The 20,486-nt window shown below is 38.6% G+C and overlaps 1 protein-coding gene across 1 annotated transcript in view; it reads left to right on the top strand.

Annotated features, from left to right (window-relative positions):
- The window catches only part of golph3 (golgi phosphoprotein 3), a 23,407-nt gene continuing 2,921 nt past the window's right edge, over window positions 1-20,486 (top strand). The window contains exons 1-3 of the mRNA XM_023342008.1: window positions 1-398; window positions 10,490-10,621; window positions 12,468-12,582. Of these exons, the coding sequence (XP_023197776.1) occupies window positions 189-398; window positions 10,490-10,621; window positions 12,468-12,582 (457 nt within the window). The 5' untranslated portion in view covers window positions 1-188. The remainder of the gene's footprint in view (window positions 399-10,489; window positions 10,622-12,467; window positions 12,583-20,486) is intronic.

The following is a 20,486-nucleotide window of genomic DNA, read 5'->3' on the forward strand; positions in this document are numbered from 1 at the left end:
ATATTTTGAGACTATTTTCACTCCATAGGGAAGTTCCTCAGACGGGTGGCAGACCAGGCTGTTGTTGTCGACTAGGGAATCTATATGTTGTTCCTCTGTGACTGACAGGCTACTGGATGAACCTTCCACGGTAGAGCAGTCAGTGGTGTGCACTTTCCGCCGTGGTTGAACCAACTCCTCTCCTACTGATGACTTCAATGACTCAAAGAAGTTCAGGCCTCGTGCAGAGGCGCACAGAAGCCTCGCGTACCGCTACCGACAAAGATCGCGAGGTGGGCCGCGAGGAGCCGGAGCCCCGCCGAGGAGAGGAGCTGGATCATGACGACAGCGGAGACTCCAAAGAAACACGACTCACCTTAATGGAAGAAGTATTGTTGTTAGGACTGAAGGACAGAGAGGTGAGTGCAGACAGAGCCCCGGAGATATAGTTTCACATGTTTAAGTTATCTGAGATCCCAGCTAGGTTACCCCAAGTCACACAACGTTAGCATTTTTGTAATGCTAACTGTAGCTAACAAAAAGAGCAGGCCTCAAATTTAAGAGTATTTGTGGTCTGTGGCTGGAATGGGATTCAATTTTCTTGCGTTGCGAAAGTGAGGGATACGCTGCTGTAGTCGACCAATGTGTGTTTTTAATCAGCTAGGTCAAAACAAATATCTTAGGATAATGCACAGCGCAGTCTTTTCCGGTGTAATATAAATCCACGAAATGTATTTGAGGGGTGCATAGGTTATTAATTACATTCACTCTTATTTTAATATGTATGTATGTAGAGAAAGCAGCTAATTTTTTTGTTTTATATGTGAGACATATGAAATAATGTGCCCCCTCATATAAGCCTTGATTGCTTCTCATATATTTCAATGTGAGGAGGTATTTAAATTTACTTCCAGATATGCATTGATTTTGGTATTCATGAAAGTAAACTGCGGCTCTTGAAGTAAATATTCTCTAAATATCCACCTAGGAGAGGAAGAAACAGGTTGGAAGAATTTCAATTCCATTGGTATGGGATAATAGTCTGAAATCATAGCTACTAAATAAGAGCAAGTTTAAATTTTTGACTTTTTGTGAAGTCAAAAACATGTCAGTACTTGAGTAAATGTTATGAACATTGGAATAGAATGAATAGTCTTTGCTGGTTGGACTTAAAAACCAGGTTGTAATCGCTACCTAAAATACATCAACTGTTGCCAATTTTAGAATTAAATCATTAAAAAATTGTGGGTTGTCTACCTTTGGGCCTTTTTAAAGATACAAGCAATACCCTGTTTGTATTTATTGCACAATCAAAACTAATCTACTGTTTTTCAAAGATTATCCGTCCGATTATCCGATTATTAGGACAGCGAAAGTTTTAATACATATGTTAAAACATTTTTTTTTTTAAGTTACACGCTGCAGCTTTAAGCACATGTTCGATGTGAGAGTTCATTGTCAGGTGGAGCGCGAACAACGCTACGTCTATAAAATATTACATCTCAGTAGTGTGTAGCGGCGCTCCAAGAGCGAGAGCAGATCCAAGCGTTTTACACAGGTAGCTCGATGAATGAAATTATTTTCGGGTTATTTGCGTAACTTTCTGACAGAGTGTTGGCAATTATGCGCTGCTTTACCTGCTGCCTGGCCACTCCTTTTTTACCTGCAGTGAGCCTCGATATATGTCCATCAAGTGCTTGTTTTATAAATGTCATATTAAATTTGTTGTTTTAATGCATTTTGACGTGCTTCACCTCTGAGGTGTTTTTCCCGTTGCAAGACGCAAACTTCCCCATTTACTCTCAGAGCGTTGAACATGACACTGCTTAGGATTTGTTGCACTGTGCCTGTGCAGTGTGATGGAAAGGGGGAGATACGCTGCAAAGTATGAAATACTGGTGATCGGTTTTTGATTAGCAACAAAAACCGGTGATCAGCAATCACCGACCATCCACTTTTTTATGGAAATCTGCTGATTACAGTCGGTGGCCAATCGATCAGCACATCACTAGTTAACAGTCACGGCGCATGGTAATCTTGCATATAGGAAATGTTCTATCCCTCGTCCCCAATAGTGGACAGGAAGACAGGGCTGAAAAAAGTTTAATTCCACCTCCATGTTGGTACCTCATTTTCACAGGATAGCGGCTGGTGTATTCAATATTTTCTCTCGCAGTTTTCACTTCATCCCTTTGAAAGCGATCCTCTTGCGTTGAGCCTGGATGCTGTAGTCTGGGTGAAAGGAGACTCGATTATTACCTAAATGAACCGCCCCCTTTTCCCTGGCCAAACGGAGCACTTTGTTTATGTCCCTGAAGTTTAGAAACTTCACGAGGATAGTTCTGATGCTCTCCCCAGGCAGTATGGTGAGCAGAATTAACATTTGATCTTCTACTCCGGTTTTCCAACCCGTCTGTTGTCTTCTTCAGAAAAGTGATCTCCTTCTCCATTTTACCTATGCGTACTTATGCATCGGAGAGGATATCTTCATTATCTCCAATGCTGGTCTCCATTTCCTGTATCTGTTCGGTCATCATTTACAATGATAATTCTATTTTTGTTAGTAACTGTTGTATATAATCTGTCTTTTGGTTTATATGCCCTTTAACCCCTTAACTGGTGGCATCCCATCCATGGGACAAATCTAGGTTGTCTGAATTCTCTGCCCTTTTCTCCTCTTTAAACTCTGCCGATGTCCATTATGACGCTTTTATTGGGCAGCCTAGATCCCCCCTTTTGATTGACACCGCATTCGACCAATAATGTTATGAAATGGCTTTTCTAGAGAGCGACTTGAGCTCATTTTGACATGCCTGTATTCTTTCTGGAATATTTCTGACTGGTCAACTCGGAGACTAAATCTAAAGCCACAGATGTGTAGCCAACACGTGTCCTGTCATAGGGATATAAGGCATTTTGGGGTTTGTTTTGACATGAATCCACCAGCTGCATGCATAATGTGTGTGTCTATGCTGCGTCAGAGTCAGGCTCTGTGCGTCTCATGCGCCCTCATGCGTAAAGGTGTTTACAGGACTTTTTCTCACCAACGGAGAGACACGTTGTCAGAAGGTGTCAAAACTGGATGTATTTCTTCAGCAAAACAGGAGAAGGGACGTCATCGTACCGCTGGAGAGGGGGAGGAAAAGGGGGGTCATCGTACCACTTGATTGCGGGGGGGGAGAGGATAGTGGCAATTTCCACTATCAGTAATAATGTATCTATCTGAGGATTCCTCTGGTCATTATCTTTCATTAGAGCCATCATTGATGACTGTATCTTGAAGCACTGAGGAGTTACAGTCATTTGAAGTTTGTATATCAGGTGTTGTCCAAGTGTGTCATTTGGAGACGCCAAATGGAGACTCTGAATGGCACACTTGGACAATACCTGTACATCCTTAAAAATAAACATGTCCAAAATGACATTTATTTTTGTGCTATCTTGATCAGTCTTGAAATCCATGAGCAGAATACTTTACTCTACAGATTTATTGTATTTTTCAGTCCATACATTCAACACTCAATGTGCATATGCAAGAAATAAAAATAAAAATCTGGGTGAAGCAACATTTTTCAATTTCTTTTGTGTTACAAATGTAATAGCTACAAACTACATACAGTTAAAGTATTTTTGACTGCAAAAATAGGAAATTTAGCTTGTCAAGAGGCCATGCTTTTGCAAGTACTCCAAATTGCTCAAGTACAACAGCTGATTTAATTTGGGTATGCCTTTTCAGCCGTTTTTGGTGATTTTGGTTCCGCCAGTTAAGGGGTTGAGCTCAATTCACAGATATCCTCATCATTGATTTCAATGTTGTTTTATCTTGATCAGCCACCATCTTCCCCACATGCGAGGACTCTGCCTTGACCTGAAGAAGGACTTCCAAAAAAAAGTTAGACTTTGGCTACAATTGGTCAGGTTTGAGTAGAAAGTATTTGTGCATTGTTATTTTAAGAATAGATTCTACATCTGGAGCAAAGCAATTATTGATATCAAATCATCGCCGATGAGGCCTATCCGGTGCTCACAGACTCGCCTGCATCACTACATCACTTAACTCCGTGAACGATGACTTTGATTTTCTGCACTGTTTTAGAATTGTAGGCTGCTTGTAGTTTTAGAAATCGCAGCAGAACGTTTCTAAAACTCCACATTTCGTTGTGGAGGATGGTTGTTTACAGTGCAAGCAATTTCTGGTAATACTAATAGTGTCAAACTGGCACATTACAAGAATAAAAAATAAAAAGAGTAATCTCACCAGTATTTCTGCCATCACTTGATGAGGTCCCCATTGCCTCCTTGACATGGTCACTCCAATGTACACTGTACTTTTATACTATTTGCACAAACTCTGACAGCCATTCCATCTTAAAAGAAGTTCATTTCCTTTTTACTTTAGCTTGATGAGTGGCTGTCCCAACGCCCGTTCACTTAGACATAAGATGTTAGCTTTCGCGTCTCTTAACTCCGCCGCACTACTCTTACCTAGCTAATATGCACGGTGCCACAGCGCATATCACCAAGGCACGTACACACAATAGCATGCGATGATTGGCTGCGTAGCTAAAGTGAACCATATCGTGTCATTGGCTGGACACCTGTGACTTACCGAGTTAGATCGCAAAATAGTAAAGAAAATTTTTTTATTGGTCCATAGTTCAAAACTGATGTCTGAGGTCAATGTCCAGTTTACGTTGGACTTTATTTTATGCGCTGCATAGATTTTCTTGCTGAGAATGTTAAGCAGTGCGCAATTGTTCAACCGAGAGGCTTAGATAGAACATTAATTCCCAGCTATTACTACACCAGGGGTGGGAAATCCTGGTGCTCGAGGGTCAGTGTCCTGCAACTCTTAGATGTCTCCCTGGTCCAACACACTTGAATCCAATAGCTGAATCAGGTTCTTCAGAGTCCTGCTAATGACCTCATTATTTGACTCAGGTGTGTTGAAATAGAGATGCATCTAAAAGTTGCAGGAGAACGGCCCTCGAGGCCTGGAGTTGGCCACCCCTGTACTACATTTACAAAATGTACATTTACAAAATGTACAGTTTGGTTTTAGAAAAAAACATAGCACTGTTACTGCCACTTTAAAGGTTTGTAATGATCTTATCCAGACTCTTGATAACAAAAACATTGTGTTGCTTTGTTTATTGATTTATCAAAGGCATTTGACACAGTAAATCACAAGCTTTTAATTGAAATTCTACACAGGATTGGGCTCTCACATCAAGCTACCATGTGGGTAGCTGATTATTTGTCAAACAGAACCCAGAGAGTTCAATTGGCTGGTGTCACTTCTTCTACTCTCACTATTTTAAATGGGGTACCTCAAGGCTCAGTTCTGGGTCCGCTTTTATTCTCTATTTATATAAATAACTTGTCTGACAATCTGTCAAATGCTTTTTACCATTTTTATGCAGACGATTTAATAATATACTGCTATTCTGCATCAGTATCGCAGGCGATACAGTATTTGCAGTCTGCTTTTAAAGTACGTAGTTCAAACATGCTTACAAACTCTGAAGTTGGTTTTGAATGTGGATAAGACAAAAGCAATGGTTTTCTCACATGCTAGAAAACTACCAGAAACCTCCCTATTGCTTACCACTAGAATGGCTAGAGTTAGTCCACTTTGACGTATACCTATATCGGCTTCGATAGTCCAACTGGCCTGAAGGATTTTATCTAGCAGGTGCTTTTGTTCAGTAAATAGGGCCATTACCTTATCAGTACCCTGGTAATGGCCTCAACGCATCTCACAGTTGCACAATAGACTTAGACTTCGACTTCGACTTAGACTGACTTTGTTGTCATTTTCAATGCACAGGGTGTATAAAGAACGAAATTTCGTTGCATACGGCTCAGGATAATGTTTGAAGTTCCAATGTTGTGAGTAAAATAAAAGTCTGATGGCAAGTAGGAAAAAGCTGTTTCGGAACCAGGTGGGCCTGCACCGGATGCTGCAGAACCTCTTTCCAGAGGGCAGCAGGGAGAACAGTCCATGGTGGGGGTGTGAGGGGTCACTGATGATGTTTCGGCCTCAGGACACGCATCCTGCATCGATGGTTGACCTGACACTTCGCCCTTTTGCCTGAGCTGGGTGTGGAAGGTTGTTGCCGAAGCAGTTTCTCCTTGTGTGCCTTCTTCTCACTCACATGAGAGTTACCGAACTCTTTTGCAAGCTCAACCAGGAAGTCCACCCGTCTCTCCTGCACCCCAATGCATGCCTGATAAAGCACATGTGCATTCAGTGCTGCCATGTCAATCATGTTTGCCAGGTTTGCTGACCAGCTGTCACATAGTGATGGAACCTTGGTCACCCCCCGCAAGATTATGACTGAAATAAATGCCATTAGTTCTTGTGAACTAAATAGGTGAAGCAGTCACCTATTTATCCTCCACAGCACAAAAGGCTGCATGCAAATTTGCATGTGCAAAGTCTCCCAGATTTCTTTTGCTTACACTTTTTGCATGATTTTTTTGAGGTGGATCAACACAATTAATTTGGTTAGTTTATTTCTAAACTGTCATGTTATACCCTCTTAGCTTTATTTCAAAGAGAAACATTACTAATTTCTTTTAGAAAAACCTTTGCATATTTTTTGAAACAGATTCTATGTTTTGCAAACTCTATGTACATTTGGCAAAATGACCTGGATAATGCAGCACAACATCATGGATCAGCTGCAAAAGGTCACATCTCTCCAAAAACACTTCATGTATGCTTCAAAACTAAACTGAAGAGCACTACCTACAGGAGACCTGATCTCCTGCTGGTATCATAGATACCCACCCCCAACATGGACTATTCACATTCCTACCTTCTGGCCTGACGGTCAACGACCACATTTACAATTGAAGAAGGGATGCTAATTTGAGCCATCAGAGTCGTCAGGGTGGACTCCGGCCTATTGGCCCTGCTGAGCCGATATGGGAAGGACTCGAAAACTGTATCATCCTAGTGTTACCACTGCTGTAGGAGCACAAATCGAGTTTGTCAGTAATTATAAATATCTTGGTTATATTCTAGCCCTCTGATGCATGAATTATGAATCCCTGAGTCAAGATTTTTTTTAAATGTGTTTTTACTCTTCTTAGGGCATGAAAAAACAAATATTAACATTTTTTTTCAAAAATGTTATTTTTCCAGGAAGTTACAGAAATGTCCACTACAGTGGACTACATGCGCTTCAGCACTCAACATAGAACAATATGAACTTAACTGAAGAATAATTTCATCTGAGTTTGATCATAAATCCATGACCTCATATTCCATTGTGGGCTTTGAAAAGCACTTGAACATGCTTTCATACACTCTAACATTCTATAGCCCTTCTGTTAATCCAAACCAAGAGAACAATCTTCATCAAACAACTCCTCTTCTAACTTCTCTCCTAACTCATTTTCCTAACTCCTAGGCTACATGAAAATTGGCAAAGCATTCAAGGCACAGTGCCACATGGCACTGCATGGAGATGTATTTGGTCTTCCTTGTGCATGCAGCATCGTGGCATCTGTTTGCATTTTTGACTTGAGTGAGCTCGGGCCAGTGATTTTCTGCGCTGAACCTGACCTCCCTGGGTACTTTGGTCACTGCTCTGCACTTTGCTGGAGGTGGGGCTCCACTGGGTCTTCCTTTTCTTTTTTGCTGACCAGAGCCAAAATTGATCAGTGCATGGGCCACAGAAGCTTTGAAGATAAGGAGATTCATCTTTTCCAACCCAGACATCAGGTAGAGTCGCCAGGCATTTACAACAGTCACATCCAAAAAATGAAAGAACACTCTGATGTACCACCGCTTGTTTCTACGTCTGTGGGGATACATTGCCACACACTGGTCAACGAGATCCACCCCACCCATGTGTTGGTTATAAAGGGCCACCGAGTAGGGTCTTTGGACACTGATCTTGGCTTGGCTTGACCAGTACATCCGTGTCCTAGGATACCGAATGTACCCCATGACCATATTGATCCCTAGAAAAATTTGCATTTCTTTGCTTGTCACTGCCAGATTTTCTTTCCCTTTCTGCAGCGCATACATGTTGGTGTTATGCACTATCACATCAGTGAGATCTAAGGGAAACAAATACCTAAAGAAATCAATTGGTTCTCTTCCATCAACATTTACTCTCCTTTCTCCTAGAAAAGGTGGAAAGTCTCCATCAAAGTTATTGTCTTGGACTTTCCAGACATATTTGCGGGGTTGAGTGCAGGTATGGCCCTTGTGAACATTTCTCTGAGCAGGTACCATGTGGACATTTTCCTCAGCTCCCTCATCTTGCTGACCTCCATCTGCATCCTGTCCTTCATCATCCTGGCCCTCATCATCTTGACTTTCAGCATCCTGACTGTCTGCATCTCCTTCATCATCCGTATCTCCAATATTTCTAGTGTTCTCTGGCAGCCATTCCTCATCACTGCTGTCACTATACTCGTCATCAAAGGAGTCAGAGGGAATTTCCTCGACTATTCTATAGTGTTCCTTATTCTTTGCTGCACTTGTGGTCTAAAAGTATGAGAAAATTATAATTTTACTAACACAAACTACAAATGATCTGAATAAAAAATTATATTTTTAAAACTAACATAGATATACTCAAAATGAATTTAATTGCAAGCAAAACAGTTATAATGAAAGATAAATCAACTACATGACTCATATTAAAAATATAGTCAGCAATGCATGATGTCCACTGTGTTGGACACATGGTTAATTGCAATTTCCTACTTACATGAAATAAAATTTTCCAAACTAAGTTAATAATATTGTTACCTAGATGCTCCTGCATGTCAGCATATTTTTTTTACCTCTAGGATTCTCCAAGAATAGAAGGATTGAGAGGATATTCCAGGAGTGGTCATTGACTGTGTCTGTCTGCCGGCCATATTGGACTCCGATGACATTAACTTGTAGTTACAACAACTTGCCACTGAATTAACCTCAGTGGAGGGGAGCAGTAGAGAGCATTCTAAGGACTGATATGCAATACCACCGTAGAAGCCACTGCATTTAAGAGACAATGACTTCTAAACAGCTGTCCACTGTAGTGACCGCTATGCACCAGAGGGCTAGATAATGAACTCTCTTTTAAAAATCACATAGCAAATCTACTACGGACATTGAAAATGAAGATTGGGTTTTATTATCGAAATGGATCTTGTTTTACACTCAAAGCTAGAAGAAAATTGGTAGCAGCGACATTCCTGCCACTTTTGGATTATGGAGATGTTTTATATATGAATGCTTCGACCAAATGTCTAGGCAACAAGATTCTATGAAACAGTGTCATTGTTTTTAAATTGTTTTTATTGTTTTATACTTGTGCATATGTGTTAATTGTTTTTATCATGTAACCAGGTTGCTATGTATTGCAAATTTTTGACCAGGTCCCTCTTGAAAATGAGATCTAGATCTCAACGGGGTTTACCTGGTTAAATAAAGGAATATATAAAAAATATATAATATATAAACCATGCTTTGGAAACATTAAGGCTCATCATGCAGCTGTACTGGTAAAAAAAAACTGGACTGGACCAAACCAAACCTTTATGTCAGTGTACACATCTTCAAACAGCAAATAACGTAAATGGCTCACTGTGCACTTATCTGAATTACTCACCTTCAACAACATCAAGGTGAATGTGAACATCATTGGTACTGGAGTTAAGCACCATTGTTTTTGTTTTCAATGAGGAAAACCCCAGCAAAAAATGGGACTATTGCAGCTCCAGTTCGCTGCTGGAGCAGACCAAATAAGTGCATGCTTCTGGAGCGAGAGGCGGGCTCATGGGGAAGAGCAGCCAATCAAAACATTATGAGTGCCATGTTTGAAAACTCTGCAGTTTAGATTTTGATTTAAATATCAAACAAAAACACAAATGTCAAATGAAAACATGTCTCAACAAGAATTAAATGTCAGATGAGTGTCAGAATAACAGAAGCTGATTGTTTCTCATCTTTTGAAATCACCCGTCACAGAGTAGGTCAGTGCTCACTTGTAGCTCTGCTCACAGCTGATTATTGTCTCTTAATCATATACTTTATTTCTCACTCAAGTTTTTTATCACTGTTGGTCTTTTAATAGGTCTTCCTCTTAAAAATGTGTTTAACACCGGTCTTCCAGTGCTACTGGTATGGACGATAGATAAGCTGATTAGAGTTGTGCAACATTCACAAGCTAGTTGTGAAAAAAGAGCAGTAATTAATTAATATGGGTATATAATAGCATCTGTTTTCAAGGATACTGTGATAATTCATATTTCCCATGTAGAGAAATTGCTTTCACTACTACACTGCTCAAAATAAAGTGAACACCTAAACAAAACATTGTAACTCAAAATCAGTCATACTTTTGTGGAATGTCACCAGTTTAGTAGTAACACCTATTGTGGATAAATTTCACCTGCTGGTGTGCAAATGGAACACACAACAGGTGTAAATGAAAGGCAATTAGCAATACAACTCCTGTAAAAGTAACATAAAATGCTGTGATTTACCATGGCGCAGGGCTACACATCCTTCTGGAATGACTGCATATCATCGGGCTTGAGGGCCTGCATGCTGATTGAATTGGCCCTACGAGGACGCCTTCAGCTGGAGCCATGTGGAGTGAGGAGGAGAGGTCTGCTGTCCAGAAAGGTAAAACTTCTTGGTCTGCATTGGGTGGAAGAAATGGGAATGAAACTTCTGATTTTTAGTTTTGCTGTTAAACGGATGCATATAGTTTTAACCATCATTTACATTTGAAACCAAATAATTACAAATACCAAATAAAAAAACATACACATTTTTTTCTCCCTGTCTGAAGTTAAATCTGACCAAACTTGTTTTGTTTTAGGCCATTTAATTAAAGAAATAGAAATAATTTTGGGTTATTCTAACTGACCTAAACAAGGGAGAAGTGGTCTCATTTAACTACAGACAATGAGAAAAATATGTGTATATCTTTTTATTCAGTGTATGTAAATATCTAGTTTCAACTAGGCCTGTCGCAATAAACAGTAAATCAATTAATTGCACAATAAATTAAAATGAGCTTGATTAATAAAATGAGGGTGATGATATTGCTTGCTTGTTTTCGTCGTGTCTCTGTCTCTTTCTATCAAAGAGACTGGGTGATAAAAAGCTTCACTCTGGTGCCTCAAGTTACTCTTCCCTTCCTTGGTAACAGCTAAACACACAAAGCCTTGGTTTTTCGCCACTTGGGGTGAACCTAATGCAAGGGACACAATAGAGATGACGGTGACAAAAGTTGAACAATTTTCAACTTTCATGTATAGCGTCGCTAGCCCGAGTGTGCACGTCTGCATGTATGAGGTAGAAATTTCACATGCACGAATTACGCTGTTCGCTCGGCTGGATGACGATAAGTGGCTGTTGCTTCACCGCACAAGCTACATAGAACTGAATGGAGATGAAGCGGCGCCGTTTCCTGTCACCATGTTTACCTGCATCCGTTACGTGCTATGCTTGTGGTTTCCTACCACAGAGGGTAGCATAAACTCCCCAGAGAGCCGCTGGTTTTAAGCCGAACGTGACAGCTGGCAGTGCTTTGGATTCAAACATGACCGTGGTGAACCACTGAACCTGTGGACCTGCTATGTTATAAGTCACAGCGGGTCAAAACAACAAACAAATGCAACTAATGTAATCATCCGATGCAGGTTTCCTTGCTTAGGGGAAAAGAAGAAAAAAAAACTTCAACCAATGGGCTGTTTCAGTCCACTATCACTGAGGTATTTAATCAACGAAATACAAAAGGCAAGTGCAAAATAGTGCGCACTAAGACAGTTTGCTTGATCACAAAAAAGATGTTTCCCTTTTAATCTAATTGAAAACCCAGCATTTTGAAAAATCTGCAAACATTTGCGTACTACACTACACAGTATTAAGTTTATGCTTTTTTCCCCACACAAAAGTCCTTACTGGCAGTAGAGCCTTTGTCAGCCCAATGATAAATAAATGTTGAAGGGCAAGTTTATTTACAGAAACTTCATAATACAATTCATTTATTTATTAAATTATTTTGTATATTTAAAAGTTCCATTTCCAGTGTTAAGTGCTCTTTACAAATTAGTTTATTGATCATTGAGAGGGTGTATTTGCATTGTTATGCCATTTTATGATATTAGTTAACAATGGTCTCAAAATGACAATATTGTTGTTTATTGCAATAATTTCTGGGACAATTAATCGCCCAGGAAAATGTGTTATCGTGACAAGCCTAGTTTCAACTGTAGATGTTTGGAGATGAGCAAACATGTACTCAAGCTTGTATTGCTTCTTGAAACCTTTCATTTAGTATAAAACAATAGATGAACTTAGGAATTAATTCCCTATTTGTGTTCTTCATTCCCAATCTACCCTGACAAATGTTTTTCCACAGCTTTAGTAGAAGACATAAATAATTCTGCACCCTTTGCAACCTACAGTCTGGTTATTCCTCTTTTTGACTGGGTGTTTGTCTTCTAACTAAAATTCCCAGGTGCTTTGTAAGTCAGATGCTCCAACAGGAGATGTGCTTCTGGATGAGGCTTTAAAACACATCAAGGATACCCAACCCCCAGAGACTGTGCAAAGCTGGATTGAACTGCTGAGTGGTGGGTTCACATATTTTCTCTGAAACTTTTACTGTGAAAATGTCTTCACCAATATGTTTTGCAACAACATGCAGCAGTTGTAGGGAGACTTTGATAACATTGCAATAATGTAATTATGATAAAACATGAATGAGTAATTATTTGTAATTCCGGGCATGAGAGAATACTGCTTAGTTTGGCAGTATTTCTCAGAGGATTAAAATGCCATGGTTTCTAACCAGGAGTGGAAATTAGCACCTGCCACTGGCCAAATGCAGGTAAAAGTATGAAGTGGCGTGTAAATTGGAGCAACGCACCTTTCTCTGTGGCTGGTTGACAATTTGAACAGGAAAAAAAAATTCTCCATTCAGTTTGAACTTCTGTCCAGGGGAGGGCTGACCATCTGGAGTACAGACTTAATGCACATACTGTATATGGGACGGCCCTAGGCTGTCATAATTTAACAAAAAGAGTACATTAAATATAATTTTTTATCGACTGCGACAGCCCATTGGTTGATTTTATTGACGGACATTGGGCTTGTCCAATGAAATCCTTCAATCCTCCTTGCTCCATCCTTTCCCCCTCCGAGGTTATAAATAGCTCCATTTAAGGTAACCGGAGTCAGAAATGTGAGCGGATACGAGATGAGGCGGGTCAGAAAAACTACGACAACAAAAGCTAAAAAGCACCTGAGCCCATTCGGAAAAATGTGTCAAACTATCCGATATGTTTACCACACAAACTTTGACCGCTGGAGCAGATTGTGGAGTGGAGAAAAAGGGGGAATTAGCGATTCAGGGGATTCATTATCGTCTAGGATGATGATGAGAGAAACGTCACCAGGGACAGATTGAGGAAGAGTTCAGATTAGCTGCTGCTGCCTGGTAAGAAGGAGTGGAAATGTAGGCAGGAGGACAGGTATGTGTGTGAGAGTCCGAGAGGGGGAAGCTAACACTAAGCTAGCAGGTAGTCAGAAAAACACTGGGATAATACAGGAATAATGACAGAATGTGGTATTAATAGTGAACATGTTCTGAGATGTTTTTAGTAATAATAAGAGTAATTGTGAATTTCAGTAGAAAACGTAGTAAGGGAAAACAAATAGAGCAGTTAGAAAACAGCTACTGATACCATTTAAAAATATTTAAAAAATGACTAGACACATCTTCAATAAATACTATCTGGGGAGTTGTTGCCAAAATGTGGAAATATTCAACATGATTGCAAGAATGTTTGGGTTATGTACTTAAAGTTTGCTGTTAGTAATTATTTAAAGTGAACTTGTACAAATATGTTAAAGTAATTATGCTTGGTTATGTTACCGTATTTCCTGGACTATAGATCACACCTTACTATAAGCCGCACCCACAAAGTTTAAAAAAAAAAAAACAACAAACTGTAAACGTACATGTACCGGGCTATAAACCGCTGGTATCTCCGCCGCTCTCGGTTTTCCACAAGGACGCACAATCTGCTACTAAGGACGCAGCTCTGCGACTCCAACACCGAACCGTGGATTTGTTCACGCCGAGCTTCAAACCTAGCCTAACTCTAGCCTTCAACTTAAAAGCGGCATCAAATGAACTTCTTTGTGTGGTTTCCATGATTAGTGGGCATGAGTTTGAAAACATTTCTCTGTCATGCCTGCTGCTAGCATGTACTTGTTCTAAATGAAAATCTTTGATTTCCAATTTTGACTTCCAATAATTCACTTCCTGCTAAAGAGCCCCCAGTGGTTGAAGAAAAATTCACAGAAAAGCCGCACCGGGCCATAAGCCGCATGGTTGGGTTCGACCAAGATGGCGGCTTGAGCAGACGCTCCTTTTCGACCTGTTGCGCCAAATTCGATTATTTGTTTGGAAAACCTTCAACTAAACTCTACTCAATTTTTAAATATGTTTTAAACTGAGAACCAATTCTTTTTTGGAAGAAAAAAGAAAAAATTTTTCTTAAGACAAGAAAAAGATCTCCTAAAAAAAACAAAAACCCAATGGCCACCAACGGCAACAACTTGACGACCGTTGGACACGACTACACCAAGATAGATGATGACTCGATTGATGAAGATTTCCCTCTGCTGAATGTTTCGCCAGATGGGACCCCTTCTAAAGAACCAGCCCATAAAAAAGTACTTGTTGTACAAGGTGAGGATAAAAGCGGAAATGATTCCGACATCATTACAACTCTGTCCCAGCTGATCAACACCCGCTTTGACACCGTGGAAAAGATGGTCAGCGACAACGCTTTAAAAATTGAGGGGCTCAAAAAAATCAATTGACTTCGCTTTTGAGGCAATTAAAGATGTGAAAAAAAGGATTGAGACAATCGAAAATCAGACAAAAAAGACAAGTGTCCTCCTCGAATTAGAAAAAGGATTAATTGAGTCGGAGCAGTACTCTAGGCGGTGGAATCTGAAACTTTACAGTGTACCAGAGGCTGTCTCAAAAGAAGACGTTAAGAAGGAAACATCAAGATCTGTCAAGCCGTATGTCCAGAAAGAAAACATAAGCTGTCTGTGATTGACACTGTCCACCGCTTAGAGAAAATGAAAGAAAATTATAACAGGCCAAGACGAATCATCCTTCAGTCCTCTTCCCAAACGTATCGGGATAATGTTTGGAGAGCTGCGAAAAACAACTCCTTCCTGAAAGAGCGCCATCTTCGCTTCACAGAAGACCTTTGACCAGCGGATCGGAAAGCCAGAGCGGCACTTTGGCCTTTGATCGAAACGGCGAGAAAACAGGGGAAGATTTCCTACTACGTTGGTGCCCGAGCCTATGTGAATGGTAAAGAGGTTTGCCTCCCTGCAGACTATTGTAGGCAGAAGAGACGACAGTCGACTCAGCTCCACTTCTAACATCTGGAAGAATATGAGGATTTCTAGTGTCACTAGAGCAGGGGTGTCAAACTCCAGTCCTCAAGGGCCGGTGTCCTGCAACTTTTAGATGTGCAACTTTTAGAGCTGCACCACACCTGAATAGAATAATTAGGTCATTAGCAAGGTTCTGGAGAACTTATCTACACAAGGAGGAGGTAATTAAGCTATTTCATTCCAGTGTTTTGTACTTGTGGCACATATAATACCTGCTGGACACTGGCCCTTGAGGACTGTTTGACACCTGAGTATGCTCTGGGATCTGACGTTCTAAATCCATATTGTATTTAGGGAATTTGGTTCACAAAAATTATAGATATATGTTCACTCGTTTGGAAGCTCATAGTTAAATTTAAGAATGCTGCAAATTACTTGCTTTATTTAAATGTTTTTATCATTTAAAGTAATTTCAAGTAGTATTAATCGAAAAAACTAAGTATATTTTTTCCACCATATCTGTAATTGACGCATAGTTTGAAAGCAACACAGCACACACACTCACAAAACTTTCATACTTTTTTATAAATCTGTCTTATTATAGGAGGGGATTTTAATATGATTCTAGATAATCAACATGACAAATGGCCACCTCGAGCTCAAGATTCAAACACTCTTCTTAAATCATTCATCCAGAGATACAATTTAAAAGGATATATGGAGAGAAAAATATCCACTAAACTCTACTTTCACCTAGAGTAACGATGATGGGTCTAAACAGTCTCTTATTGACTACTGGTTAGTATCTGACTCCTTAGAGGTCAATAACATCATTGTCAATATTCTTCTCACTCGCTCACAGATCATAAAGCAATATATATTTCGATAAATTTGTCTGGTAACCATTCACAGAATAGGAACCTAATGGATCCTAAACAACTCTTCACTTAAGTTAGACTCGGTACAACAAAAAATCTCCCAAACAATTTCTTATTTTTTTGACAAAGCTAATACTGAAAATAAATATGGTTCCATCTGGGAGCTTTTTAAATTTGAGATTGCGAACTTCCTAAGACAAACTGGTTCTGATTTTAAAAAGTCTAGGAAAGTTGAAGAAAAGAAAATAATTAACAAAATTATGAGGCTCTCCAAAAAAAAGTCCCTCAGATTTATCAGATGTTGATAAAATAAGTTTAGCCACTTTACAAAATAAGCTGGATGAGATTTGACAAGGGCAGAAGGAGCCTTTGTAAGATAGAGGTTAAAATGGCTAGAAGAGTGCGAATGTAACTCCTCCTATTTTTTTTCAACTAGAAAAGCACCATGCTAAATCCAATACACTTCAACAGTTAAACATAGAGGGCAGGTATCCTCTGATCCAAAAAATATTGCAAATTATGTCTCTCTTTTTACAGTAAACTTTATGCTCTTGATCAAACAAGTGGAAATCCTGAACTTTTCTTAAGTTCTGTCAATACACAACAAATACTTGATTCTGAACGTGAGATTTGTGATTCTACTCTAACAATTAATGAAATAATCTCTTCTATAAACCATTTAAAAAAACAATAAATCCCTGGGTCAGATTCTCTGGATTAACCGGGGAATTCTACAAGCAGTTTGGTGATTAACTTGCTCCTTTTCTAGCTAAAGTTTTCTTAGAAAGCATTGAAAAAGGCTCTCTCCCCCTTACTTTAAATCAGGGGATTATTACCCTTGGACCTAAGCCCAAAAAAGACAAGTTACTTATTGATAATTGGCATCCTATATGTCTCTTAAATAATGATTATAAAATCCTGGCATCAGTGTTTGCAAAAAGACTTAAATTAGTTTTAAATACAGTCATTGAAGAAACACAATCTGGATTCCTGCAAAATAGACACATTCCCAATAACATAGGTTCGGGCCCTGTTTACACGACAACAATTTCTGGTGAAAGTGGAAGAGTTTTGTTGTGTTTGTAGTGTACATTTACATGAAACAACTGAATGTTTTCTCTGACAACAGCACAGATTGAAAAGGGGTTCCAGAGTGCAAATGGTTCTAAAACATGCCGGTGCCCGTTGTCTTGTAAACAGAATAAATGGATCTTTTCTGTCAGGGAGTTCCTAGCTTATGCATAGTATGACGCAAAACATAGCTGCTTCCTACAATCCACAGAAGAAGAAGAAACTACTGACAATACTGGTGTTACTACTGGCTGTATTTCCCCATCAGATACGGTTCCCCCAGCATCTCTTCACCGTTCCACACCGCCCAGGTGGCAAAATACAGATGTGCTTGTTCAGCGATCATAACAAGCATTTGCTTGTTAAGCGCTCTTATCTAGAGAACTACAGACACAGTGAAAGCTCAAACAGCGTGTTTCAGCAAAGTTATCCCATTTTTTTTCCAACTGTGCCCTAATCAGACGCACATAGTGCGTGTTTTCTCCCAGTGTCTGGGGGAACGGTACCTGATGGGGAAACACGAATCGACGTGCTTTCAAGTAGAACTTTTTTTTTAAACAAATGCTCACTTAGTTTCAAAGAACCTAGCACCAACTAGTGGCGTGGCAAGAGCATTACACCTTTTCGATGTGTACTGTTACTGTGTAAACAAAGATTGTAATTAGAATGTCTTCATGTAAACGTGTTAACAGAAACTAAACAAAAATTCAATTTTCGCTGGATCATTGTCATGTAAGCAGGGCCTCATTCTTGATATTCTGCACTATTCAGTATTAATTACTGATAATAGCTTCATACTTTTTTTTAGACTTTTATAAAGCATTTGATTCCATTAATCACATCTTTGTCTTTAGCTGTCTTCATAAATTTGGCTTTGGTCCTTTTTTTTGCAATACAATTAAAACATTATATGGTAATGCTAATTGCTCTGTCAAGTAAAAAAATGGCACCTCACCTAGATTTAACCTATATCGAGGAAGTAGGCAGGGCTGCTCAATTTCCCCTTATCTCTTCCTTTTAGCTACTCAGATTCTTTCTGACTACATTTCTATAAATCAACTTAAAGGTATTTCGGTTTTTGGTAAAGGAATACGAATTAGTCAGTTGGCTGATGATACTACTCTGTTTTTAAGAGATAGCAGTCAAGTTTCCCCTGCTTTAAATTTAATCCAAGCTTTCTCTGATGTTTCAGGACTTCACTTGAACATAAACAAATGTGAACTTCTACTGGTTAAAGATTGTGATTTAGATTCAGTTTGTAATATTCCTGTCAAAGAAAGTGTTACTTATTTAGGCATAATTATCTCTAAGAATGATTTAGAAAGGTGTTCATCAAATTTTGCTCCCTTAGTTGATAAAACCAAAAAACGCCTTAATTTATGGCTTCAAAGAAATCTAAGCCTTAGAGGATGGGTAGTTATTTAAAGCGAAGGGAATATCACTCAGCTTTAGAGTGATAACAATATCACTCTAAAGCTGATAACAGTAGAGTTTAGAGTGTTATTGTTATCACTCTAAAGTGATAACAATATCACTTTAGAGTGCTCTCCTTGCATTTAGACAACCAAATTATAAAATCTATTGACCAAATGTTATTCAATTTCTTATATAAAAATTGTGTACAGTACTTAAAAAAATCAGCGGTAATAAATTCTTATGAAAAAGGAAGGTTGAATTTTCTAGATTTCACAACTCTAAATAATACATTCAAAATAAATTGGTTAAAGTCGTATCTAAAAAATCCATCCTCCATTTGGAATACTTTCCCAAATTACATTTTCTCCAGTGTAGGGGGTCTTAATTTTCTCCTCCTCTGTAATTATACTGTAGAGAAAATACCAGTAAAACTTTCTGCATTTCACACACAAGCACTTCTTTCATGGGCACTTATATATAAACATAATTTTTCTCCCCATAAATTGTTCATCTGGAATAACTAATACATCCTTCACAAAAATAAATATTTATTTTATCCTAAATGGTTCGACAATAAAGTCCTTCAGGTGGGTCAGCTATTTAACAAAAATGGAGTTACAACGAGTTCAAACTCAAGTATAACCTCGCTGTAACTTCTAAAGAGTGTGATATTGTGTTTGATGCTGTAACTAATGAAATATGTGAACTCTTTAGAAATAATGTTGTTGATGAATATAAGGCCTTGTTAAATGTAATTGACACCACCGTTGGTAAAGCGTGTTTTTCTTCTACTTGTAAGAATAACACAAAGGAAAGGTGCCCTATTTCAATAAGATATTATTTCTGTACCTTCATCTGTTTTCTATTTGAAGAATTTTGTCCCTGATTCACTATGGAAAAAAATGTGGACTCATCATCAGAAACTTTTCATGAACAACAAAATGAAAGATCTCTTTTAAACTGTTGCATCGAAGTTATCCTATTAATCAGTACATGATGAAATATATTAAAACAATAGACCCCAACTGTAAGTTCTGCAAAGAGAATCCAGAAACAATTAGTCATTTATTCTGGAATTGTCATATCACAAGAAAATTTTGGGAAGAGTGTAATAACTTTATAAATTGTAATATTGATACTAAATGTTCCTTGAGATATGAGCATATCATTTTTGGCTTTCAGGGTAAGAATACTAATGCAGACAAAAGTCTGGCAATCAATTATTATATTTGGCATATTTCATATTCACAAATATAAATTTTCATCTTCACCTTTTTTTTCTTTTTTTTACAGTTTTGGTTAAGGAAATCGAACTCTGTTTATCCACTATTTCCAAGAGTATGAACGAAAAAGCTGTAAATACATATGAATGTTGTATATCTCTGAATATTTTTAATTTGTCATGTCTGTAATATCTGCTCTCTATTCATTTTGGTTTTCATACCAATGTATTTACTGTTAAAAGCTACACCCCTGGCATACTTCCTGGCATAATATTTGTGTTCTGTTTCTTTGCTTTTCTTTGTACTTGTAAACAAAGATGTTCATTTAAAAAAAATACGGTAAATTAGTCAGTATACGTACATATGTATGGTAAACTTATTGTCAGTAAAACGGTTTACATGGAGTTAAGAATAAATCATATATTATATATATGGGGTTTGTAATCAAAAGGAAAAAAACGGTGGCTGGTGAAGAAATTTTTAAATTTCTAACCCTCCCACTGTCTTATGAGATTACTTTGT

Source organism: Xiphophorus maculatus, chromosome 11 (genome assembly GCF_002775205.1).
Source record: "Xiphophorus maculatus strain JP 163 A chromosome 11, X_maculatus-5.0-male, whole genome shotgun sequence".
NCBI lineage: Eukaryota > Metazoa > Chordata > Actinopteri > Cyprinodontiformes > Poeciliidae > Xiphophorus > Xiphophorus maculatus.